The sequence below is a fragment of the Talpa europaea genome (genome assembly GCF_964194135.1).
Source record: "Talpa europaea genome assembly, chromosome: 7".
Lineage (NCBI taxonomy): Eukaryota > Metazoa > Chordata > Mammalia > Eulipotyphla > Talpidae > Talpa > Talpa europaea.
The window spans coordinates 63,220,950-63,245,935 of record NC_140074.1 but is presented as its reverse complement, the minus strand read 5'-3'; the positions used below and the strand labels follow the sequence as shown (position 1 = coordinate 63,245,935).

The following is a 24,986-nucleotide window of genomic DNA, read 5'->3' as shown; positions in this document are numbered from 1 at the left end:
CAGGGAGGCCACTGAGGTGAATTTCTTTGGATGAAACAGAATTCGTCTAAGGCAATTGATCTCAACTTTGGCTGCATATTAGAATTATCTGGAATCTTTCTTAAAAAATACTGGTCCCTGCACACTACAGTGGGGGGCGGGGAAGGAGAAGAGGGATTAGGGTCAGAAAAAGGGAGCGGGAATTGTATGGGAAATATAACCAAAATGCATACATTATGCAAAAATGAAAAATGATGTAAGAATTACATTAAAATAAAATAATTCATAAAAAAAAATACTGGTCCCTGGATCATCCTAGATTCATCATCCAAATTTTTTGAGGAGGAATCCAGGCATCTATGAGGTCCTCAGATGATGTGAATGCTAGCCAAGCCTGTTAACCTTGTTCTAAAGCAGTGCTTCTCAACTTTTAATGTGCATACAAATCACTTAGGGGTCATGTCAAAATGGAGATTCTGATTCAAGAGGTCTGGAATTAGACCTGAGATTCTGCATTTTTAATCAGTTCCCCCATCACATCATACTTTGAGTAGCAAGGGCTTAAGGCATTAATAAAAGGCAAACACACCCGGAGGAGACAAGCTTAACAAAGGTGGGCAAGCAAGAATTCACACGACATGCCAGGTCACTCATGAGTCAAAGCATTTGGCAGAGACATAACCTCCTGGGGGAGGTGGGGGAGAAGACAGGTAGGTGATCGCAGAAGGCTGGATTAAGAACTTGGACCATTACTATGTAAGTTGCTGGGGGCCCCCCAAAATGGGATGACATATGCACCTCCTTCAGGGAGGTGGCTTCTGACTACAGTGTTCAGAATAGACTGAGTGAGGAAGGAGGGACCTGACCAGATGAAAGTACAGAAACCAGTTAGGCAATCAATCATACATCTTGATTAGGATATTGACAATGGAAATGCCGAGAGATCTTAAAGAACAGTGATGTCATATGCAGGAAAGGGAGACTTAGGAAAAGCAAAGAAAGGTGTGTTTCAAACACTCTCACCACAGAGCAATATGATGCTAAAAGTTAGAATCACAGAAACTTTTAGAAGGATGAGTTTAAGCTGGAAATAAGGATTTGGGAGCTCTGAGCCCTGATACAGGAGCAGCGGCCATGCAGAGGTGGTGCCTAGCTGAGCTCACAGAACTTAGAAGGGAAAAGAGGAGTGTCCAGAGATGCAGGGCAGACCAGAGCAGGGCCAAGAGTGGAGAGAATTCATTCAGTGAATACTTATTAAGACCTACTATGTGCCAGGCACTGGAGCAGGGAATATAGCAGTGAAGAGAGCAAAGCCCTGAGAAATAAGAGTGGGAAAACAATGAGAGGAAATGGGTTAATGTGATCAGTCAAGGAAAACGGGCATTGAACTAGAGGTCTGGAGATCTGGGTTCTAACCTCAGCTCCACCACCAACTAGCCGGGTGACCCATAGCTCTCTCTCTGGCCAGTTTCCTCAACTGAAAAAATTCCTGGGGTAGATGGTCTCTCAAGGCCTGGGCAGCGGACAGTCACAGCAGATCTCCATGAGCAGTGAGTGGTAGGGGCAGGCCCGGACATGAGGGCTTGGTGCTGCGGTGCGAGGAGGCAGATGGCAAGGCAGATGGTAGCTGTGCACAAAGACCGCTCATCCGAGGAGCCTGGCAGTGACAGGGAGAGCAGCAGAAAGCAGTGAGCCTTAGGAGACTCTCTAACAAGGGAGACGGGTGTGGTGGGTGAGGAGGATGGAGCTGAAAAGACTAGAATGCTAAATGAGGGATGAGAGATAGGTTAAGATGCAACGGAGAGAAAAAAAAAAAAGAGAAAAAAAAAAAAAAAGAGAAAAAAAAAAAAAAAGATGCAACGGAGGTTGGTTTAATTCCCCCTTGGCAGAAGACTGTATTTTGTATAAGAAATGCAACATACAAGGCCTGATGAAGGTTAAGTGCTTAAAAAAGGGAGCGAGAGGGCCCTCCCTGGTAGAGCAAGGAGTTAAGACGTAGCCTATGAAGCTATCTGCAATTATTGAAGCACGAGTTCGATGCTGGGCCAGGGAGGGGACCCACATGGCACAGCAGACCTCTCCTGACTCACCCGCTGCTCCCCTCAGCAGTGTATTTCAGTCTATCTGCCTGTTTTGTTTCCCACTCTGTCTCTGGTGAATCCTCTCACACCCCCACACACACCTCTGGCCTGTACCCCAGTTCTTGTATGCATAAATAAATAAATCTTTTTTAAAAAGGGAGGGGGGAGAAGTTTGGAACAGGATTCATATTCTGTAGCAGTAATGGCAGTTAAGAAAGTAGGTTCTGAAATCCAACAGACCCAGTTCAAATCCCAGCCTCGCTCTCTTCAACTCTGTGACAAATTACTTCACCTGTCAACACCTGTATTTCCCCTGCTGTCAAAGGGGAATGAGACAGTAACTACGTCATGAGGAAGGGTACTGAAATCATGCAATAAAATTCCCAAAGTAAGTGCTCCATAAATGCCAGCAATGATTACAAACACACATGACTATTATCTCTAGGTGCAGGGGAGAATAACTAAGGGTGTGTTGCTGGACACCCTCAATGTGGACGAGAGCAAAACAAAAGGAAGAGTAGAAGAAACAGTTAGAGAAAGGAAAAGCAGTCCCACACATCTGTTGCTAATGAAAAGATGGCATAGAAGAAGCAGCATTAGATTTTTCTAGAAACAGGAAATGTTGGGATGGGCTATGGTTGATGGGATGGAGTAGTTTTATTCCACATTCAACACACGCTGGAGAAGCAACTCCTGGGGACCCCAACTCATGGTAAGCATACCCAGAGAATGGAACCCATTCAGACCTAGAACTCCAAGTTGATAAAAGGATTTTAAGAGAACCTAGAGACCAGTACCTCCCAAGCGGATACTTGGGGCCAGCTTCTTAAGCAATCACAGGGAATCTCATGTTCAGAAAGTCCACAATAGATTGAATGCTGTGCTTGAAATTCTTAATAAATTTTCAACAGGGGGCCCCTTAATAAATTTTCAACTGGGCCCCACAAGCTGTGTAGTCAGTCTTGGAAATGCTGGTAAAGAGCATTCATCAGCTTAACATATGCTCAATAAAATCTAAGGGCTGGAAAGCAGTGAGGAATTTCCCATTACCATCAAACCAGAAAACAATTATTCAAATCCTCACTGAAATCCCAACATTGACCATTAATTTAAATGACAAAATGTAGTTGCTACCTATAGTAGGTAACTAAGGGTCTCCTTCAGACACACTCTCTAGAAATTAAGTCAAAGAAATCACTCTGGTGAGTCTCCTTGCTTTCTGTGTATCCCCCCATCATCACGGTGAGCTGCAATCATTCACTAGTACTCCTCTGCCTTCCTTCCTGGAGTCCTGAAAGTTGCCGTCCTGTCGTTCATCTACATCTCCCCCAGTCCTGGCACATGATAGACCCATATAAATCTTTGAAAAATGAATAAAAAATCCAAGTTCCCTTCACAACTGCTGATGCAAGTCATGAAATAAACAAGATTTGCTTGACCAGACAGAGAAGACAAAGGCTGCGATGCTGCATTTCTGCAGCATAGATGCTGATGCCAGCAGGAAAACAGCCCAATCCTTTAGAGCATACCTTTGCCCTAAATAAATAGCTCTAAAGAAGCTCTAGGGGTCTATTTTCACAATAAGACATCTATTACACAAACATTTTTACACTACTTACAGTAAGATTGCTTACTTACCTGAATTTCCAAGACTTGACCTGTGTTAGGCCAATGCCAATTCCGGAATGTAGATATCTTAATTACCAGGGAATATATTGCCTTATACAGTACATAATGCAGAGAAGTCATCAAGTTCTGCAGAATTAAATCATTTTCATTCTTCAAGTGTTAACATAATATGGTTTCTAAATATTGGTAAGAAACTAACTTTAGGGGGCCTCCCCGCTGGCTCCAGGGGTTAAAACACAAACTATGAAGCTGTCCGCAGCCACTGCAACACGAGTTCAATCCCCAGCCAGCCAGGGAGCAACTTACATGGCCCAACAGACCTCACCTGACTCACCCACTGCTCCCCTCAGCAGTGTACTGCGGTCAGTCTGCCTGTTCTGTTTCCCACTCTGTCTCTGGTGAATCCTCACCCCCACACACACACCTCTGGCCTGTACCTCAGCTCTCATATGCGTAAATAAATAAATCATTAAAAAAAAAAAAAAAGGAAACTAACTTTAAGTATAGTTTCAGGGCCTCCCCAGCAGCGGGTTGAGTGCAGTGCAGTGCTGTGAAGCTGTCCTCAGCCTCTACAGCATGGTTTCGATTCCCAGCCAGCCAGGGAGATTCCCACATGACGCGGCAGACCTCTCCTGTCTCGCCCACTTCTCCTCTCAGCAGTGTTTTTGGTCCATCTGCCTGTTCTGCTCCCTGCTCTGTCTCTGGTGAATTCTCTCACCCTCCCGTGCCTCTGGCCTGTATCCCAGTTCCTGTATAAGTAAATAAATCTTAAAATAAATAAATAATTTTTTTTTAAGTTTAGTTTCAGTTTTGCAGTTTTGCAAGGTTAAAAAGTTCTACAGGGCCTCCCTGGTGGCGCAAGGGGTTGAGCGCAGTGCTGTGAAGTTGTCCACAGCCTCTACAGTGCCAAGACTGAACCCGTTGCACCACCAGGGAGGCCCCTGTTTCTAGTTTATTTTTACCATTATCATTCATTCTCTCCCTAAAGCAAGTAACCCAGGAGTCTCCCCTATAGTGATCTCTTGTCTGGCAGGCACCTCTCGTGGCTGATTCTGGGACCTTGAGCTGGAAGGAGAGAGCCTCACCTTTTCAGGCCCCTCTCCCAGCCAGTGTAAATTAGCCCAAGTTGAAACTTTGGGTCATGTTGGGCCAATCACAGTACCTCAGTCTCCAGGCCCATTTGACTGGTCGAAGGACTGGTACGTGACCTGCACCTTGAGATTTTTTCCCTTGGGAAGAGAGAGTCATTCCCTATCTGGAGAAGGAACTAGGAAAGGTGAAGGAAAAGAGCTGCCAGTTGCCCCAATTCCTCCCACAAGGATGAAGCGGACCTAAGAGAAGGAGACTGACCGCCAGCAGCATGCAGACTGCTGGTTCCTGCTCTGGCCTGTGGTTAAAGTGAGTCTAATGATTCATCATTTTTGTTTGACTTATCGTGAGCTGGATTTCTAGTATTTGCAAATGAAACTCCTGACCAATACACACACACTCTGAGTCCAGTGAGTCAAAGTCCATCTGAAGACTGCCCCCTTTGCCCCCTTCTTCTTCAATAGCCTTTTCCCAGGTCTCCCTGCCTCTTGGTTCCACCCACCTGATCCCAGCTGGGGAGTTACTAGGTCACAGGACCTCTCCTAACCACAAATATGGCCCTGCACTCCCTGCTTAAAACACAACCGGCTCCCTGAGGGTTTGAGACAAAGCCCAGTCAGCCTCTACAGACCACAGTCTGCCCTTTACCTGCTCTCCAGGCACCAGGCACCGCTCACCAACCCCCACAAGCCACAGGTGCAAACTGAAATTGTCAAGCTTTGACGCAGGTTGGTTTTTCTCTTGAATTACTCTTCCTTCCTCTGTCCATTTATAAAACATCTACTTCACTCTCCAACTCCAGTATCATCTCATTTGGAAAAGCCTACACCCTGCTAACCATGGCCCTGCCTTACTCATTCCCTATTTGTTATTTTCATAATAACTGTGGTAGATGCCATGGGTGCCCCACCCAGACCCCACACTAACCCGCTCAGTGCCCACTGGTCTGGCTGCCCACTGACAGCACCTGCATTTCTTGGCTGGGCTGCTTCCGCTGTGTTTTGGAACTACTTTGCCCACCCATGGAGCAAGCTGGAGAGGGCTTGGGGGCTACTGCCCACACACCTCTCAAACAGTGCTCAACCAAATCTGACAAGGGTTGCTGCTGAAAGACCCAGCTGCCTCACCCAGGGTGGGGACGCCGAGCTGTGTGTTGCATCCAGCCCTCAGGGTCCCCAGTAGGAAAAAGCTCCTGCTACGCTCCTGGACAGCGGCTTGTAACCTCCTGCCTTCCTGTCCCGTCCTGTCCCTCTCCCTCTTTCCTTCACCTCTCCAATGAACTACAGGGGTCTGCTTCTAAGGCAATTATATCATCTAGCCTTTCACAAGACTTGCTGTGTGTCAGACACTAAACACTCGCTCTTCAGAACAGCCCAGCTGAATAATCCCAAGTTTAGACAGGGAAACACTGAGGCATGACGCGAAGACACTAGCCCAGGGCCGCAGAGCTGGTAAACATTATTTAGCGTTTCATATGCTTCTGCAGCCATCTGTGTGTCTCTCTCCTTCCGGACTATGAACCTCTCAGGGGAGGGACTTTATTTTAAATTGTTCTCAACGTCCGCAACGTCTAGCAGTCAGGCATGCAAGCAGATGCTCAAGAGAGGCAGGTTTTGAAAAGTGCCCGCACTTTGCTTCTCGAACACGCCATGTGCTTTTCCTGCCTTGGTACCTTTCTTTTCTCAAATGGGAATCCAGAGATACCCTTTGTGCATCTTTCTCTGGCCCTTGACCATGTCTCCCTTATGTCCCCCCTCCCACACACAATTATTCTTGGTCCCTGTTCAGGCAGCCAAAATGAGGAATTATGTAGGGCAAGAGAGAAGGAGATAGCATATGACCCCCTACTATCTAGTAAACAAACCCAGTGGCTCAAATGTAAATGTGCCAAGCTGTTACTATGTTCTCATTTTAACATGGAAAATCTGTTTCCTTCCCTGTAACTTCCATTAACACTCAATCCCCCCATCCCAAATGCTTTTCCCCAACCCTGTTTTCCTCCAAAGCTACCACCCCACATACTACCAAGCTGCCATGACCTCCTGCATTCCATTTGATTGTCAATATCTATCCTGTCTAACGGCTGACCTCAACCTCCGCACCCTCCAATCCCATCTCTGTTTCGATCTACTGGGGCCACACAGCCATATAATAAAGAAGAGCTTCTCAGAGGCACCACTGGTGCCAAGCCTTGAAGTCTGGGTGGATCTTCAACGACAGAGTTCAGGCAACCCCTGTCCTGAGTTCTTCAAACTGCATCCTTGCCATCTCGCCACTTCCTGCTCACATTTGCCTCCCACCTGTGTTGCTCTCTCAATGTATTGGTCACTTTTTTTAGTTTTAGGTGGCAAATCAAATTGAAAGTGTAAACAAAATGGAATTCAAGATGTTCTGTATCCCAGGAAGCAGTGCCAGCTTCAGGCACAGGTGGAGCCAGGATTCAAGAGCTCTTCAGGGCATTTTCCCTCTTCCTCTCCAGCATTACCATCCCCTCTGGCTTTAGTCTCCAGCAGTTTCACAATCTAATAGCAAGATTCTTTCCCCCAGGATGCATCTAAGCAAGTTTTAGGTAAGTCTGTTTGGCTCTCTTAGGGTCACATGTCCACTAAGGAAGATGGTTTAGCCAGTGGGAGAGATAATGAAAGCCCCTACAGCAGGAAGGCACAGGTAAACCAGGGAGTTTCTCCCCAACCCAAGCTCATCCTCTCTGGTTCAGGGTGTCCCTGGAGGCAGCTGCTTCCTCTCCAGGTCACTCTCTAGTTCCAGCCTTTGTTGAACAGCCCAAACAGGGTTCTAGCTCCTGGATTCTGCTAACATCACCTCCTCCCACTGACCCTCCAGCCATAAGGTAACAGCAGTTTCCTGGTGTCGCATCTCTCTGGGGTAGCTCACCATCCCATTTGACTTCTCACATTTTCCATCACTGATGCAACTCATACCCTACATAGCCCCTCGGTCTGAAATAGCTACAGTGGTTTTTAATCACTGATGTAGAAATTGGCAAAGAAATTGACATAAAATGGATATAGAAATTGACAAAGACTAGGAAAAAATATCTGAAGTAAAAGTGGAGGGCACAACAGCCAGGAAAATCACCACCTCATACTCATGAAGGGGTTTCAGGCACAGAAAGGGACTATAAGTATAAACTCACCAGATCTTTTTATCAATCCTGTGATGTTACCCCCTACTCACAGATGAGGAAACTGAGGCTCAGCGGGGTTAACTAACTTGTTGTTACAAAGGCTGTAAGTGGTGGAGCTGGAATTCTAATCCAGATAACCTGGCTCCAAAGTGCACACACTAACACACCATGCCAGGCAGAGTGTTTCCAGCAGGGGGGTACTTGACAGGATCAAGGGTTACAAATCAGGAAGGTGGGTTAAGATAAGGACTGAAGCACCTACTGAGTTAATAATAAGGTATCACGAGGTACCTTGAGTAGCAAAGTCAGAGACCAGACAGCAGTAAACTGAGGAGGAAGCCAGGGGTTAGGGAGTTGAGGCAAGGGCACCAAATCATTCTTCCAAAAAGTTTGGCTGTGAAAAGTATTTACAAAACAGGGCAGGCAGGGCCTCCCTGGTGGTGCAAGGGGTTAAGCACCGCACTATGAAGCAATTCACAGCCCCTGCAACACAAGTTCGATCCCTGGCCGGCCAGAGAACAACCCACATGGCGAAGCAGACCTCTCCTGTCTCGCCCGCTGCTCCCCTCAGCAGTGTATTTCAGTCAATCTGCCTGTTCTACTCACCACTCTCTCTCTGGTGAATCCTCTCACCCCCCGCATCTCTGGCCTGTACCCTAGCTCTTGTGTGCATAAATAAATAAATCTTAAAAAAAAAAAAAAAAAAAAAAACAGGGCAGGCAGTGAGAAGGAAGGAGCACGGCAGTTTTCTTCTTTCTTGATTTGCGTGAGAAATGAGAGTGACCCAAGCATATTTCAATGTTGATGTAAATGAGCAGGCTGACTGGAGTCTGAAGACACAGGGGTGAAGCAGGATGAGAGACAGAGCAGGGTTCCCTGGAGGCCATACAGTCCAGCATCAGCCTGAAGATCTTTTTCCCTGCACCAGAAGGCGAGAAAGAAAGGCCGGGTCCGGCCTGAGAACATACTGAGGCTCAGTGACAGGGAGTTCTCTTCCGGTCTTCTAGCTTTCCAGCTTCTAACTTCTCTAAGGTAAAGGTGAGGCTGGGAGGGTGGAGGAGTGAAGTGGAGGTATGAGGAGCAGAGAATTGCTTCAGAACAGCCATAGTGCCAAACTGGAACCCACTGTGGAAAGAAAGGAGTTCCCAGCCCCACAGAGGCCCGGATGTAGTTGTAACCTATGAATTTATACTAGCAGCAATTCTCACGTGCCTTAGTGACCGCAGAGGGAAAGGAAAGGAAGATGTCATCTGACAGAACTAATGCAAAGTGGGAGCAGTTGCAGGTATCAGCGTGGCCTGGAAGGAGGTGGCCAAGCTGGAAAAAAACTGAAGGTGACTAGAAAGAAGGTCAAGAAACAGTTTCGGGGATTTGGACAGAGTCCCCTGCGATGAGGCATGATTTGAGAAGACAGACCCTGTAAGCAGCCTTGACATGGTTTGGGGGTCTAAAGATTTTAGTGAATAGGAGCTCAGGGAAGTCAGAAATGACAGAGAAGGAAAATGTAGTGGAAGGGCTTGTCATTCCTCCTCCTGGTACCAGCTTCTGATTTTTCTTTGGAAGACACCACCTCCCCAGGTCTAAAGGGGGCTTCTGAGATACCAGTAATATTCCATGTGTTCATCTAGAGGCCAGGAACATGGATACTTTATTATTCTTCCCATTATGTAGATACATTTTGTTCTTTATATAGCTATGTTTCATATATTGGTTATATATTTCACAGTTCAAATAAATGTGGTCACACTTCCCTCTCCTTGCTCCAAAAATAAGCACCTGGCCCAAGTCTGGGCAATCAAGAGTCACAAAGCGTGGTTTCCACACCTGACCCACTTTAGGCTATTGAGACAGTAGCCAAGCGCTTTTGCTAAAACTCTCCGGACAGAGGCACTCTCTTTTGGCTCTCATCATTAAGCTTGTTTGCAGAACATATTCCTGCACTAGCTTGAGAATAAAGCTAACAGAAGAAAACAGCCAAGAGATGGAAAGTGAGAGATTCCTGACATCATTTCAACACCTACCTCCAGCCATATCTGAAGCTAAGAAACCTGGGGTTTTTCAACTACATGAGTCAGCACATACTTTGCTTTGAACCAGTTTACATTCAGTTTGTGTCTTTTTAACCAAAAAGAAACCTAATCCAGTGGAAAAGTCAAGGAAAAACTTTTCAGTTCAACAACCTGTCTAATCTTTCTCAACACATCATCCTTCTACTCAGGATCCTGCAAAAGGCACACAGAGTAAAGACCAAACTTCTCTGGCTGTCTCCCAGCCCCTGCAGCGTGGCCCCAGCCCCTCTGTGCCCTTAGTCAACCACTGTCCAGTGCTCACCTGACCCAAATGAGCCTCTGTACTATTCCCTGACATATCATACATGGGCCTTCAGGACTCTGCTTTGGCTGCCCCCTCCACTCCAGACATCTACTTACTAGTTCCCCCTCAACACCTCAACTTTCTACTCACCTCTCAAGTTCTCAGTAAGGCCTATGTGAATCCCCCTCCCAACAGCCAGGGATCCTGAACCACTGCCTTAATTTTTCGTTTCTTCCTTCCATAGCATTTATTATATAGCGTAAAATATACTCACTAAAATGTGCCCAATGAGGCAGGGTCCTCAAACACTTGCTGAATGAACAATTGCCAACAAAAAATGGCATGAGCTTCAAAGGAGCAGAGGTAGGTTTGTAAAAAGGAGAGGAGAGAGAGGACAGTGACCTAATCTCCTGATGCGCACATAAGTGGGATACAGGATGGAAAGGCGCCCTTCTCACTTTAAATACTACAGGGGAAGCAGTACCCAGGGGTGGAGAGTTCAGTGACAAGGCTGAGGATGTGGCAGGGGTGTTAACCAAAGCTGAGGTCTGAAAGCACCTGGTGCTAAATTTTGGGAAGCACAAGAGCAAGAGGCTCAGTCAGGGGAGAAGCAGCTTAGAGAAGTGAGCAGACATGAGGTAAAAGAGGTGGGCCATTTTAAGGGGGACGATGAGGCTATAATGACAGAAAGCCTGGGGAGTTTAGTGGACATCCAAAGGTTTGGAAGATAAAGGATCCCCCCCATCATACCATGGTTTAAATGATTTTTTTTAAAGATTTATTTACTTATGCATACAAGAACTGGGGTTTAAGCCAGAGGTACAGGGGGTGAGAAGATCCACCAGAGAGTGGAGAGCAGAACAGGCAGACCCACTGAAACACACTGCTGAGGAGAGCAATGGGCAAGGCAGGAGAGGTCTGCTGCACCATGTGGGTTGCTCCCTGGCCAGCCAGGGATTGCACTCACACTGCAGTGGCTGCTGATAGCTTGATAATGCTGTCTTTAATCCCTGTGCAACTAGGGAGGCTGAGTTTAAATGATTTTAGAAATTAGTGGGTGAAGAAGCCATCACATTGGGCACATCCCAGCAACCTCTCAGAAGTGTCGGCTGGAGAAAGTCTTCCCTCTTCATGGCAACACCCTGGGCTCGGGGAAAGCAATTTCCCTCTACATGATACAATAACCTTGCACCCACAGCAGATGCCAAGCCCTCATTCTCAAGTTCAGAATTGACTGGATCAGGCATCTAGGATCCCAAGCCATCCAAAAAGGCAAGAAAACAGGTTGTTTTTTTTTTTTAAAGACAGGTCACAGCATTCAATCTTCCCACCTGGCCTCCATTGACCCCCATTCTCCCTGGGTAAGAGAAAGCAGGGCAGGGGAAAAGCTTCCTTCCACTGGTTCTGACTCACCTCTATTGCTTGGTAGCTTCTCACTACAGAAACTTCTCTAGAGTTACGTGAGGATGTGTATACACCAAGATTCAAGGAAAATGTTACTCCTAGTCAGAGAAAAAAATTACTTTGCTTAGCCTCGAAGGAAAAGTGGCTTCCTACTAATCAGGCCCTTGGGAGGGATGTCATTTCGATGCTCCCCACAGCTGTTAGACTTATTAAATATTTATTAATTAATAATAATGCCTCCAATACTGCCCCACTCACAGAACTGTCCCTGTAAAGGAAGCCAATAGTAATTAAACTTGGGTCTAACTTCCTGCCCACCACTAAATCCTTGTGGCACAGGGCATGTGCTCCTCCATCGCTTATTGTAAAATACCCACACTTCCAAGTCACATGTCCTCCAAGAGAGGCTCATTAAGCAAATATCATAAGTCCATATTAAGCAAATACCTTGCCATCATTGACAGATTCTTGAAAACTGTGACTTTAAGCAAAAGAATACCTCATGAAACCAGGTCCTTCATTAGCATCCTTTTGTTCAACACTGGATGGGATTTTTTTCTCATCAATGTTATAACAAAAAGACGTCATTTGAGGACCTACTATACTTCAAATAACCATGTGCAATCTTCAGCCTTCAAGATGTCCCCAAACATGTCCCCCTCCTGGTTGTCAGACCCTCCACCCACCAATAGAATATGGCACAGATACCTCATTTTCAAGATTAGATTACAGAAACTGTGGCTTCAGTTAGGATTTCTCCCTCTCTTGCTCTGGGGAAAACCAGCTGCCATGTCAAACAACCCTACGGAGAGGAACTAAGGCCTCTGGGCAAGCTAAGGGAGCTTGGAAGCTGATCCTCCCACAATCCAGTCTCCAAATGGCTACAGCCTCAGTCAACAGCTTGGAGACAATCTCACAAAACACCTGAGTCAGAACCACCCAGCAAAGTTGCTCCCAGATTTTTGACCCACAGACACTATTTTGAGGTGCTAAATTTTGCAGTAATCTGTTACACAGCCATAGATAATTAATTCACTCTCCTACAGATGTGAGAAAAATCATAAGTTTTAACATCAATGCATGCACATAGGATCAATTTCTCTGTCCCTAAGAAAAAGGAACAAAGTATTCATTCAGTGATTCGATAAATTACTTATTGAATGTCAAATACAGGCAAGATATTCCAAGTCACTTCATGCAGTGTATAATCTTCTATAAAATGAAAAATAATAACCACGAAGAGCTCCACCACACACTTCAAGCTGCTCAGTTACTTGGTTTCATCAACTTTTAAGTCTTCTTGCTACCAGTCTATAACCTTCCCCAAAAGCCTGTGCTCTCCCCAACCCTCTCAGGAAGGCATTTGAAGTCTCAAATCCTTAGTTATTTTGAGTGCTCAGTACACTCATACTCATTTTTAATGTACCACATGCCCTTACATCTAGGGGAGAAAGAAAGTAAGGTCCCGTGATCCCATTAAGTATTGCAACAAGGACGAATTCGCCTAGTATTTTACTACGAGGAGGAAATCCTGATCACTAGTATTGAACAGTTGATTTCTGCAATTAGTGCCTAAGTGGTGACAGCAACGCTGATACAATCAGCGGCTTAAGCCCGGGTCACAGCTGAACCCGCTGTGGGGGAAGGGATGCCGCCCATTACCCTTCCCTGGACTCAGCTGTCTCTCAAAGCAGCAGGAGGGTTATGCTGCGCGAAGAAAATCAAGAGGCTCCCTCTGCACAAAGAAGGTCAAAGGGCGGGCTTGCTTTCCATCAGCCACAAAACCAGCCTCTGCCAAACCAAAACGATGTGGGAGGCCGTCCGAGGCGGTGGGGCCCCACACCGAAAACCACCGCGAGACTCTCCTCCCGCCGCGGATGAGGTCTGAGTCAGGTGACTCCTCTGGGCACCCAGCAAACCTAAACAAAATCACTTCCCACAGGACAGACGGAGGAAGAAGATGACTCCGGCGGTGAGACCAAGGCTGGCCCGTCTTAGGACGGAAAACCACGAGCTCTTCCAGTCCCAGGAAAGTGGAGGAGCTACAAGTGACTCGGCAGCTCAGCCTTCAGGGCTTCACCTGCAGGAACGTGGGACCCCATCCCCGGACACAGCGCCGAGCCCCGCGCACACGCCTCCGGCCCGCACCCGCGAACCGGACCCCTCCCCAGCAGCTGTCACCGGCGCGCGCGCCCGGCCAGGGGCGGGCGAGTCCCTCCCCGCTGGCCGCTCCCCGGGCGGCTGCGACCCCGCGGGGGCGACCGAGAGGAGACGCTTTTTCCGAAGGCTCCGTGGGCGACAGCACGCCCGCCCCCCGGGAAAGGGCGGCAGGGTGGGCGCGGCCCGGTGCCCGGGAGGGCTCGAGAGTCCCCCCCGGCCCCCACCCCCTCGGGGGCAAAATGAGTCTCCCAAGCCCCAGCCCGACGCGCCCCACCTTGTCGCCGAAGCTGCGGGTCATCAGCAGGTCCGGGCTGGGCGTGCTGTCGCCGCCCACGGCCTCCTCGCTGCTGGAGCCGGCCAGCGGGTGCGGCATGTCGCGCAGGGAGTGGGGCCCCGTGGACGGCAGGGCCTTGGGGGGCCCGCCCGACATGGCGCGCACGGCTCGGGACGCGCTGCCGCCGCTTCCTCTCGCTGCCAGCCGCCTCGGGCTCCCCCCGCGCCCGGGCAGAGGCCCCGCTCGGCCGCAGCTGGGTCGGAGGCCCTGCACCCGCCGGGTCCGGAGCCGCCACCGCCACCCGCAGGCTGGTCTCTGCCGGGGTCGGGCTGGGCAGCTCCGCGCCGCGCGCCTCCGCCCTGAGCCCGAGCCCGCGCGGGTCTGGTCGTGCCTCGGCCGCGGCGCCCAGCCCGCACCGCCACGCTGCCCGGCCCGCGCGCGGCCCCGCCCCCGCGGCGCCTCGGCCTCCCCGGGAGGGGGCGGGAAGCGCAGGGGGAGGGGGGAGGCGGGGAGGGGAGGCGGGGAGGGGAGGGGGCCGGGAGCAGAGCGGCTCCGCCCCCGCCCGCCGCCGCCGCCCGCCGCCCCGCAGGAAGTGCGCCCTCAGCCCAACGCCGCCGTCCTCCGAGCGCCCGGGCTCGCCTGGGAGAGGCCTGCCCGGAGGAGGCCGTGCGCGGCCCCGCAGCGAGAGCTTAACGGGAAAGCGGCGGTGGCAAGAGACAGTGGGGACTCCTGTCCCCTTCCACCTGCGATGACTGATGCGCCCAGGATCAGTCCCGCTTGGGATTGGGGGCTTTGGGGCGCGCACGTGAGTCGAAATCATCTGGCCTCTAAAATAACCCCAAATGGCAGGAATTAAGGCGCATGTTATAACGGTGGCATTAAAGCTGTGAGGCTCAAAGGGGGCCGAGGATACTGGGTGGGGAAGCTGCAAGGGACTTCAAGGAAGTAGTGTGGGATTTCTTAAATGCACACTGAGGCCCCTATGCCATGTTGCTTATGCAATTAAACTGGGATTAAATAAGGTTTAACCTCAGAAGAGTAAACATTAGTAAATAAAGAGGGAGAGCCGCAAATGATATGTAACTCTTATACTCACACCTTGTCCAAACTGCCTTTTGAACCATGAGTTGTTATTTTTCATGGTATTTTTGTTTTGTTTTGTTTTGTTTTGTTTTGTTTTGTGGTTCCTTTCTGGGGCTTTCATTGAGCTGGAGTCTCCGCTCCGTTTGCTGGCAGAATAGAGATAGTCAAGGTGTAACCTCCCGCTCTTTGAGGTGGAAGTTCATCTCTTTTTCCCACCTTACCTGTCTGTAGCTTCTGGTCTTGGGGCCAAGTCAGTAGCAGTTGTCAGGTTACACGAGAACAGGTGCACATGGCAAGTTAATGGGTGAGAAGGCTCATGGAGAGGAACACATTTTCAGTATTCCAGACCCTTTAAGATGTGTCCGCTTTCACCTGATAGATCTTAAAGTTGGGATTCACTGTGGTTTCCACCATGCTTTAGAAAAGAGGTGATACTTCACCGGAAGGAGAACGCAGAGATTTGAAGCTGACCCAAAATAATCACTCAGGGACTAACTGAGCGTGGAAGACCTTCCCTTATTTCCCCTAATGTAATTCACTGGACTTCAACCCATCATCTTCTTCCAGGAACACGGATGTGGACTCCACTGGGAGTTAGTTGAAATGAATGCTTTTCATAGTCAAGGGATGCTTATTACCTGCAGACTCTTACTCTTATAGAAGCTTACTATAGAATCTGGTATGTGTCCTGATTAGCATTAAAATAAATAACGTGAATAGGGCCACCTTGGTGGCGCAAGGGTTAAAGTCTCACCACTATCAAGTTATTGCCAGCCACTGTGACCTGAGTTTGCTCCCCAGCCTGGGAGCTGACCCACATGGCACAGCAGACCTCTCCTGAAACACCCACTGCTCCCCTCAGCAGTGTATTTCAGTAGATCTTCTGTTCTGCTCCCCACTCTGTCTCTGGTGAATTCTCTCACTTCCCCCCCCACACACACACACCTCTGGCCTGTACCCCAGTTCTTGTATGCATAAAAAAGTAAAAATAAATCTTAAAAAAAGATGAATATAGTTCAAAATGAGTGTTTTATAGATGCGCAAAATAGCTATTTGTATTGAATGGCTGTTAACAACCAGAATGCTTAACTTAACAGAGATCTCATTTTATTGAAACTCTGCACCGCTTTCTCCTCAGAACAGGAGGGAAGTTGAAAAGAGATCCACCTTTGACTTCCCATTTGGTCACTACCAGTGCAAGCTCTCTAACTTAGTGAACCTATTTCCTAACCTAAAATGGGGGGAGCAGGTAATGATACTGACCCTATGTGATGGTCATGAGAATTAGTAGCATTCCCTATGTAACTTTCCTAGGAAAACACTGACATTGGACTAGAGGCCGCCTGAGTGTAAGTTCCCTTCCTTTTCTTCTCTGTCAGGTTTCCTCTTCTATTTTATGAAATGATAATCATAGAGTTTTCATAATTAAATATGCTGCACTTCAAATTCTTGTATTTGCTCAATTTGGGTCAGAGTACCATTTTTCTTGTGCTCCCAACCCAAACAAAACCTGAGTTCCTTCAAGACCATGTGAAACTGTTCATTTATTTATTTTCCAATTTCCTGGTTGGTCAATGGCATCTGGCCACAATGATCCAGTGGGTTGTCATCAAAACTGAAGAAAGTATACTTTTATGGAAACATTTGGTATAAAGTTTCCACCGTTCAAATTGAGCCCATGGCTATCTATTCATACTCACCATTTCCTGTTGTATTTCAGTATTCCTTGTGGTGGGAAATTGTCAGAAATAATGATGTGTCCCAGAGGATGTGACTGTGCTTCTACTGAGTCCTTAAAGCAATATGGTGGTGAGAAGAAAGTATGAAATTGCTGTAGGGAGTGCAAGACTGTAGTGTTTGTTGGAATTTATGGAGAGAAGCTTGGATTTCTAGGGCTGAGATCTGAGAAAGACTGCAATGGATATATGTGCTTGGGCACACAAGAACCCAAGAATGTAGCACAGGGACTTCCCCCACACAGAGGGACTCCTAGGCACCTTTCAGGAGCATGGCCTTGGGCCACAGAATTGGGTAAGTTTGCCAAACTGGAATGCTGTTAACCTCACTAGCAAGTCTATTGGGGCTTTACATGAGCACCCAGACCCCCAAGACAAAGCAGAGTCACAACAAAGCATTCACCCCTTGTCTCCCCTGGTACAGCATGTGCTTAGGACTTATTCATGTTTGTGTTAGCTGCTTATCCTCTTCTGGTTCTTAATACAATCATAGCTTTATTCTATATAGCATCCCAAACCCCTCTTCAAAATAACACCATCACTTCTGAAGTGGATGGCTGATGAGGACAAAGGAGGTTTTCAAAGAGCATTCAGAGTGACATGTAGAAAGTCACAGAAGGCTGTCTCAAGTGAGAGGGACAACCGAGAAGGCATGATCCCCAACAGAGGCAAAATTGTGTGGACAATTTAATTCAACCAGCGATGTTCCAGGAAAAAGCGAAAGCCAACAGTTCCACTTGAGGCCAGAATCTGAAGAGTTTTGCAAATACAAAATTGGAACTTGCCCCAGAAATAGCAGTGAGGCCTGTGGGTGAATGATTGGATCATTTTATCTTTCCATATTGAAGTTCCTGCCCCACCCCCCAACATGGAATTCCTCTGCAGTGAGTGATACAACACAGATTTTGAAATTGGCGCTAAGAACAGCCTGTGAGTTAGTCAGAACACACATTCTACCTGGATTCTGCATTTTTTAAACAACCTCCTGGGCAATATTCATGTTGATGTTGATCGATAGATTACATGTATTCTTTGAAAAACACTGTTCTCATAACTCAACCCACTGTTCTAAACCATATTTTGACATTCCAAACTTATATAAGTAGCATTTTTAAGTGCTTACTTTAGAGAAATTTCCTCATGCTGAAAAGTTGCTTAAGAGGCAAATTTCTCTTATAAAATTAGATTACAGAGTCCTTTTGACCTAAACTTCCTTGATTACTTTTATTGAGCATTTACCAGGTCCTTAAATTTGGGTAGAAGAATTTAAATGAACTGAACTATCTGTTGACTGAGTCACTGCAAAATGCTGGCCTTGGAATGATATTTTCCAGAAACCCCAAAACTTCTTTCACTAGCCCTGGGGAGTCCTAGAAATTAGAGCTCATCTGCATAGAAATATAATTTAAAATGTCATCACAGAGGGATACTTGCTACCTGGTTTTCTCCACCAGCAGGCTCTGGGGGTTGTGGATGTGAGTGGCATATCTTCTTTTGTGGCAGCTACCCATTAGGGAGTTTGAGCTGGAACAGATATCAGAATCCCTGACTTGAGTCCTGGTAGCAGTGAAGCTTTGGCAAATCTATTCCTTGGTGCTGTGCCCCATGATAGTGTGTGGCTGCACCACTAGGCATGATCTGAGAAACTGAACAGTCAGACATCACAGGACCCAGCAATTCCAGTCCCAGAACACAACAGAAATGCATATGTATTTTCACCTAAAGCTGAATTCAAGAATCTCCACCACAGCGGATATTTGTACAGCCCAAACCAGAAAGAGCTCCCTGACACGGCCTTGAGAATAAAGGAACCACATGAAGATTGAACCTCACAATGTTGAATGAAAGAAGCCAGATACGAAAGAATATCTCCCATCTGACTCCATTTGTACCAAGTTCAAAAACAGGCAACATGAATGGACAGTGTTAGGAGTTAGAAGAATGAATTACCTTTGTGGGAGTTTCTGAGGTACTGGTAATTTTCTGTTTCTTGATAGTGGTTACTGACAATATTTTGTTTCTTGATAGGGGTCACTGATTCTTTGTAAAAATTCAACAAGCAACACATTTATGATTTGAGAACCTTGATGTTTGACTCATGTAATAAAAAGTTTACATCTAGTAAACGTTGGCATCTAGTCTGGGACCCTGGTTTCTTAAGTGAGGAAGCTGAGACCCAGGGATTTGAAATAACTTGGTTGAGATCAGTCAGCTAGTGCTCTGTTAGTGCTCCTCCCAGTGCTCCTTGCCATTAGGAATCATGCTGATGCACACCTGGGTTGGGCAGTGCTCTTTTTGGGATAGCTAAAAGGTAAAGGAATGAGGAAACAAAAAAGATAAAAAGACAGATCAGCAACCACTGTTGTTGACTTACCTGTCTCTACTGCCCTCTCCCTTCCAATGCCGTCTCTGAGGACTTGATGTCTGGAGCGGCTGCAGCCATCTTTGCCTCAAGCAAAGATCTTCCCTACACCCTAAGGACAGCTGAGAGGCAGCTCCTTGAGCCTCTAAACCTCCCTGATGCTCCTTGAATCCTCACCAGATGCTACCACAGTGGTGGCTGAAGCCAGGCCTGCTCTTCCCACCCCCTCCTGCACTTAGTGATTGTGCAGGCCCACAGTTTCATCCTCCTCCAGAGGTCATGAGACTGTGCCAGCAGAAGGCCTTATCTTTCTGTATAATCTCTAGACAGTGCAGCAAGATGGCCCCAGGGGCCCAGCAAGACATTAGGCTCAGTACCCACACTGTGGGATAGGGTAAGGTGACTTGCTGAAGGCATGCTTTCCCTCCTGTACTCCTATATAAGGTCATTCATTAGGCTGGAGTTTCAGGATTCTCTGACTCACAGCGCTGGAGGCTTGGTTTTCCCTGTACCCCCCCTCTCAGGTTCTCCTGGGAGGTGGCCACAGCAAGCCATCACACCACTCTTGAGAAGACAATGGGAGATTCACAAAGCGCCCTCACCACCCACCCATTAATCTGATATCTTCTGCTTACTGGAATAATAAGTGGCCTTTGTGCTTTGGTCAGTAAAGGGAAACTTGTGGAAGTGTTAACTGTTGGAATGCTCATTTTCTCCAAAATCAAACATAGACAGAACATCCCTGTCCTACATGAGAATGAAGGTTCCTTCAGCTCCCAGTTTCCATGATGTGATCCTCACATCCTTGTGAGATAGCCAGTCCTCCAAATGCACTCATTCTACTGCTTCTAGTCATCACATCAAGGCAGGCCTAAACTCTTCCTAGAAAAAAATCACACATCCTGTCCCTGTGTGTGTGTGCTGGGGGCGGGGGGGGGGGGGGGGGCAGGCATAGCGTGGGGGAGAAATACTTTAGGAGGTTATTAACCCTATGAGTAAAGTATACTTTCAACTGAAAGAAAAGCAGAGTTCCAACCTCACCTGGATCACTGGATTTTTATACAACCTCAGAATTAAGATCTATTCTGCTGGCACTGGTCCATCAGTCAGCACCTCTGCTACCCAGAACCCTCAGAGCATTGATACATGAGTTTATGGCCAGTACTTTCAGGGGCATCAGGAAACTTCAGGGGACACCAGAAACTAAGTTATATCACTGCTTTCTTTAAAATAATGAAATATATAATTAGAAAAATCATGATTTGAGATATTAGTATAATTTCTAATAGAATAGGAATAGAACAGCTCCTGTAGTATTATACCTAGAGGAGAGAGGATGCCCTTCATCTCTGATGACATGCCTTTCATATCTGCCAATGGTATCCCATCACATGGAAGAGAAGCTATGGTGTCCACTCCTTTCAACTGAGACCCAGGGGCCCTGGGCTAACTGGCTGGTGAAAGATAGTAGAAGGAATATTTCCCCCTGCAGCTTCCAGTGGTACAGAATGCCAGAGATTCCATGGCTTGCTCTTCACTTAGGCTTGTCCCTCCAGTCTCAGACACCTCCAGGGCCCACAGCGGGGCTCACGAGGCCAGACCAATGTTGTCACCATCAGCCCCACTGTCCTCAGCTCAGGAACCACAGGGCTGGAGCAGCAGCTATATCTTCTTCATTTTGTTTCCTGCTTTTATTTCTGTTTTCTTTCCACATTAAGTTCAGACCCACTCTAAGTTCAGGGACTGAAGCACAAGGCCCCTAGAAGGCTGTGTAACATAGTATCCTACCCACCTGAGTATGATAGTGATACCGGAATTGTCAGGCCTAGTCTCCCAGCCAGGATTGGATTCCAGGCTGCAGGGCAGCGCTGAGCCCCAGCCGCTAGACCCCCACGGGTTGGTGTCTCACGAAGCCGCAGCAGGAACTTCGCAGACGCTCAGGCAAGCAAGCGAGAAGAGGCAGGTTTGTTTAGAAGAAAAAGTTTATTGAGGAGAAAAAGAGCAGAAATAAAGTGGGACTCCCAGGACAGGGAACCAGGCCTGGGAGGGGCAAGGAAGCCAAAGTAGAGTCGTGTCTTAGGGAATATATACCTTTTTTCCCTCATTATTCTAAAACTTCACCAGTCTCTTTGTGATTGGTTAGTTCTCGGCTGTTTTACTTAATTTGTTATTGAGTGGGGGATCTTCACATTCCTTATCTAACAGCTTTCTCTTTTCCCATTTGTTGCATCTTTAAATTTATGGCCCAGTCTTCTGGATGGGCATCCCCGCATTGAAGTTAAACAGCTGCCCTTCTAATGTGACCATAAATTAAACCACTCTCCATTTCTCCAATCTCCGCCTCCCTTTACCACCTGAAGGAAACCAGGACCAGCATTAACAATGTTGTCCTTGGTCCTGGCATGTTTGTTTTTCCTAATGGAATGGGTTACTTTCCCTTGCTTGTCCTTATCTCTGAAGCCTCCCTAAATTTTTCAGAGGTCCCCTCCTGCACTATCCCTAAAACTGCCTAATAACCCTAGCTTGCCCTGTCTCAATAGCAGCCTTTTCTTTATTTTAGCAAGAAAGCAAAAACGATAGTTTCCTAAAAGGAGAGAGAGGGGAAGAAAGGAGTGGGGGGCATGGAGAGACCGCGTAAAGAAAGGAGCCAAGATCATAAAGCTGGGGTAAATGGGTCTGAATTGGTCACTAAAGCAAGAGGTGGGAAAAGCAAGTGTCAATATTCAAGAAAAGGGGCAGGATTTAGCAACAGGTCCTCTTGGGCCTGGACATAAGAATACTAGCCTTTTGGTCCTGAATAGCATATTGGGGCACAGGGATTGGGGAGGGAGTAGGGGCGATCAGGGCCCTTGAATGCTGGGGTGGTATGCATGGAGTGGCCAGGGCAGCCAGAATTATCCTTTCTGGAAGACTTCTCTGAGCTGGCTGCAGGAATCCTGCCAGGAGAAAGGACTGCTCAAAATCCCTGACCCATGCAAATAATTTGTTCAAGATAAGCACTAAACTGTAAAGCTCCAACCCCTAGTTTCAAAAATTCAAAAATGCTCTTTGGTCTGGATATATTGCTCCAGGAAGAATGTAGCTAGTAAAAATAATTTCCCCTCCCCCCCCTTTTTTAAGACTATTTATTTATACAGGATCTGGGGTACAGGCCAGAGGCATGGGAGGATGAGAGGATTCACAGAGACAGAGCGGGGAGCAGAACATGAGAGGATTCACCAGAGACAGAGCAGAACAGGCAGATAGAGCAAAAGTACACTGCTGAGGGGAGCAGCTGGCGAGACAGGAGAGGTCTACTTGCATCCCCGCACTGCAGAGGCTGTGGACAGCTTCACAATGCTGCACTCAACCCTCTGTGCCACGGGGGGAGGCCCTCCCCCTCCCTTTTAATTTAAACTTTTCAGTTTAAAATTCTTTTAGGTGTAAGGAAAAGTTGCAAACATAGTACAAGAATTCTCATATACTCTTTACCTGGCATCTCCCAGTGTTAATATACCAAGCATTTCTCCCTCAGTATATCTGTAGCTAATCATGCCTCTCCTCTACTTCATATACATACTCCTCACTTTGAACAGGTATGTTTTGCAACATGTGTTAACAGGCAAGATTGAATTCACGTCAAATGATCTGACTACACTGCAGAAGCATTTCCAATTTTAGAAATAATTTCATTGTTACTTCTTAAGAATTTTTTTCTCACACTTCAGAATCATGTAGCTCTCTGCTGTTAACTGTATATGTTATGTATATTTTTAACTAAAGCTGGTATGTATGTTTTCAGCATCTTCATTTTGATGATGATTTTAAGAGTTTTTAAAAATATTCTAAAGTAGATTTTGAATATAAAATAATTAATATGGATGACCACAATTTAATTGGCCAATGAAACAGATGTGAGTTCCCACATTTACACTTCTTTTAGATCAAGAAACGACCAAATATTTCAACTTTAATTTCCTTATATGATGAAAGAACAGCAGCAGGCTTAACACAGTAAACTTGTGCCCAGTCAGGCCCAGCTACATATTTGTGGGGCCTGGGGCAGGAGGGCAGAGGCAGCTTTACAACCCATATGTTTAGAGACACACAAGCTATAAATCAAGCCTACAAATATGTGCAAAATTCTAGTCTTGAAATGACTGCAAGTTGGCTAAATATCAACAACCTAATTGTTTTTTTGCTTGTCTGAGTTGGCTGTTACTATGTGATATGAATAATACAATAAGTGTATAAGCAGTCTATAAAATTTTTTTTCTTGAACAGCAGCAAAATAATTCTTTACATTTTCATAAGATTATAAGATTTTCACATGGATTGTGCTCTGTTGACAGCATTAAAAGATAAGCTTAGGCTTGTTACAGTTTCTAAGTATTTGAGCAAAAATCAATTAGAATCAGGCAGCACCAAATTGGAAGTGGTGAGGAGAACCCCCAATGGGATGTTACTTTTCTAGAGAAAAGGCAGAAGCAAAATTAGGAAATTATTGATTGTAGCTTAAAACCTAACCAGTTAGTTGTGATGAGTTGTCCTTCACTGTCAATTTTGTAACCTTGAGGCATTTATAGTTTTCCATTTTGATTTGCTTGAATAGCCTGTGGCATTAGGGCCTCAGTCTAAAAGTCTCCTTGATTAATTAATTTAACAGTAAGACCAAATTAGACAAACTTTCTTGAGTGATTATAGTTCTGTGCTTTTTTTTTTTTTTATAGAATGTGCTTTTTTTTTTAATTAATTGCAACTTGGACAAAACACATTCTCTGCTAAGGAAATAAATGAAATTGCCAATTAAATTGTTAAAGTAATATTTAGATTCAGAAATGAATCATGAATTTTATATATCATATTAAAACATTAAAATGGGGGTGCATATGATAAATTATTATCACAGGATATTATAATATAATTTAATATTATCATAAATCATTGTTTATGTTATAAATTCTTATCATCTCTTAAAGCAATTTCTAGAAAGAAAAAGTATAACCAAGAATAAGTATCATGCCTTATATGACACATATAAACTGAAATACATACAACATGTGAGGAATATCAATAGCTTAATATTGCAGAAAAGTCACTCGGTTGCCAGTGTAACTGTTGTGAATACTAAATACTTCTGCTACTCAACTATTCCCTGAACTAAAAAAGCATTATTCATTCCAACCTTGTGAGATAATAGAAAAGATAATAGAAAAAATATATATATAGGTTTATGCCCCATCTTCCCTCAGACCCCCCACCCTGTTTCTGGCTCAAATATCCTGAAACCCTTGTAAACTCCTAAGTGGTAAGACCACTAGGAGCATCTTTTGTTCTAATGCGGTGACTCTGGGTGGGCTCCTGGCTGGTGCCAGGGTAGGTAGGGACTGTCGCTGAAAGACACACCCCCCCCCCCATTGGAAGTTTGGAATTTTCAGTCTGATCACCCATTCTGGAGAGAGGAAGGACAGGAAATGGAGTTATGATCTATCATGCCTGCATAATAAAATCTCCATAAAAATCCCAAAAGCAGAGCTGGGATAGCTCCCAAGGCGGTGAACCCATCCACAGGCCAGGAGGCTGACACACCCCAACTCCACTGGGACAGAAGCCCTTGCACTCAGGCGCCTCCCATACCTCACCCTGTGTATCTGTACATCTGTACCCTTTATCATCTCCTTTAATAGACTGGTAAACATTAATATTTCCCTGAGTCTTGTGAGCTGCTCTAACAAATAATCAAATCCAACAA

General features: G+C 46.3%; 1 protein-coding gene across 1 annotated transcript in view; it reads right to left on the bottom strand.

Moving 5' to 3' along the window:
• Window positions 1-14,230, bottom strand: part of SNX30 (sorting nexin family member 30) — a gene marked incomplete at both ends in the record, with an annotated part of 80,553 nt that extends 66,323 nt beyond the window's left edge. Inside the window, one exon of the mRNA XM_084237502.1 lies at window positions 14,075-14,230. Within this exon, the coding sequence (XP_084093628.1) occupies window positions 14,075-14,230 (156 nt within the window). The remainder of the gene's footprint in view (window positions 1-14,074) is intronic.
• Between the last annotated feature and the right edge of the window lie 10,756 nt (window positions 14,231-24,986).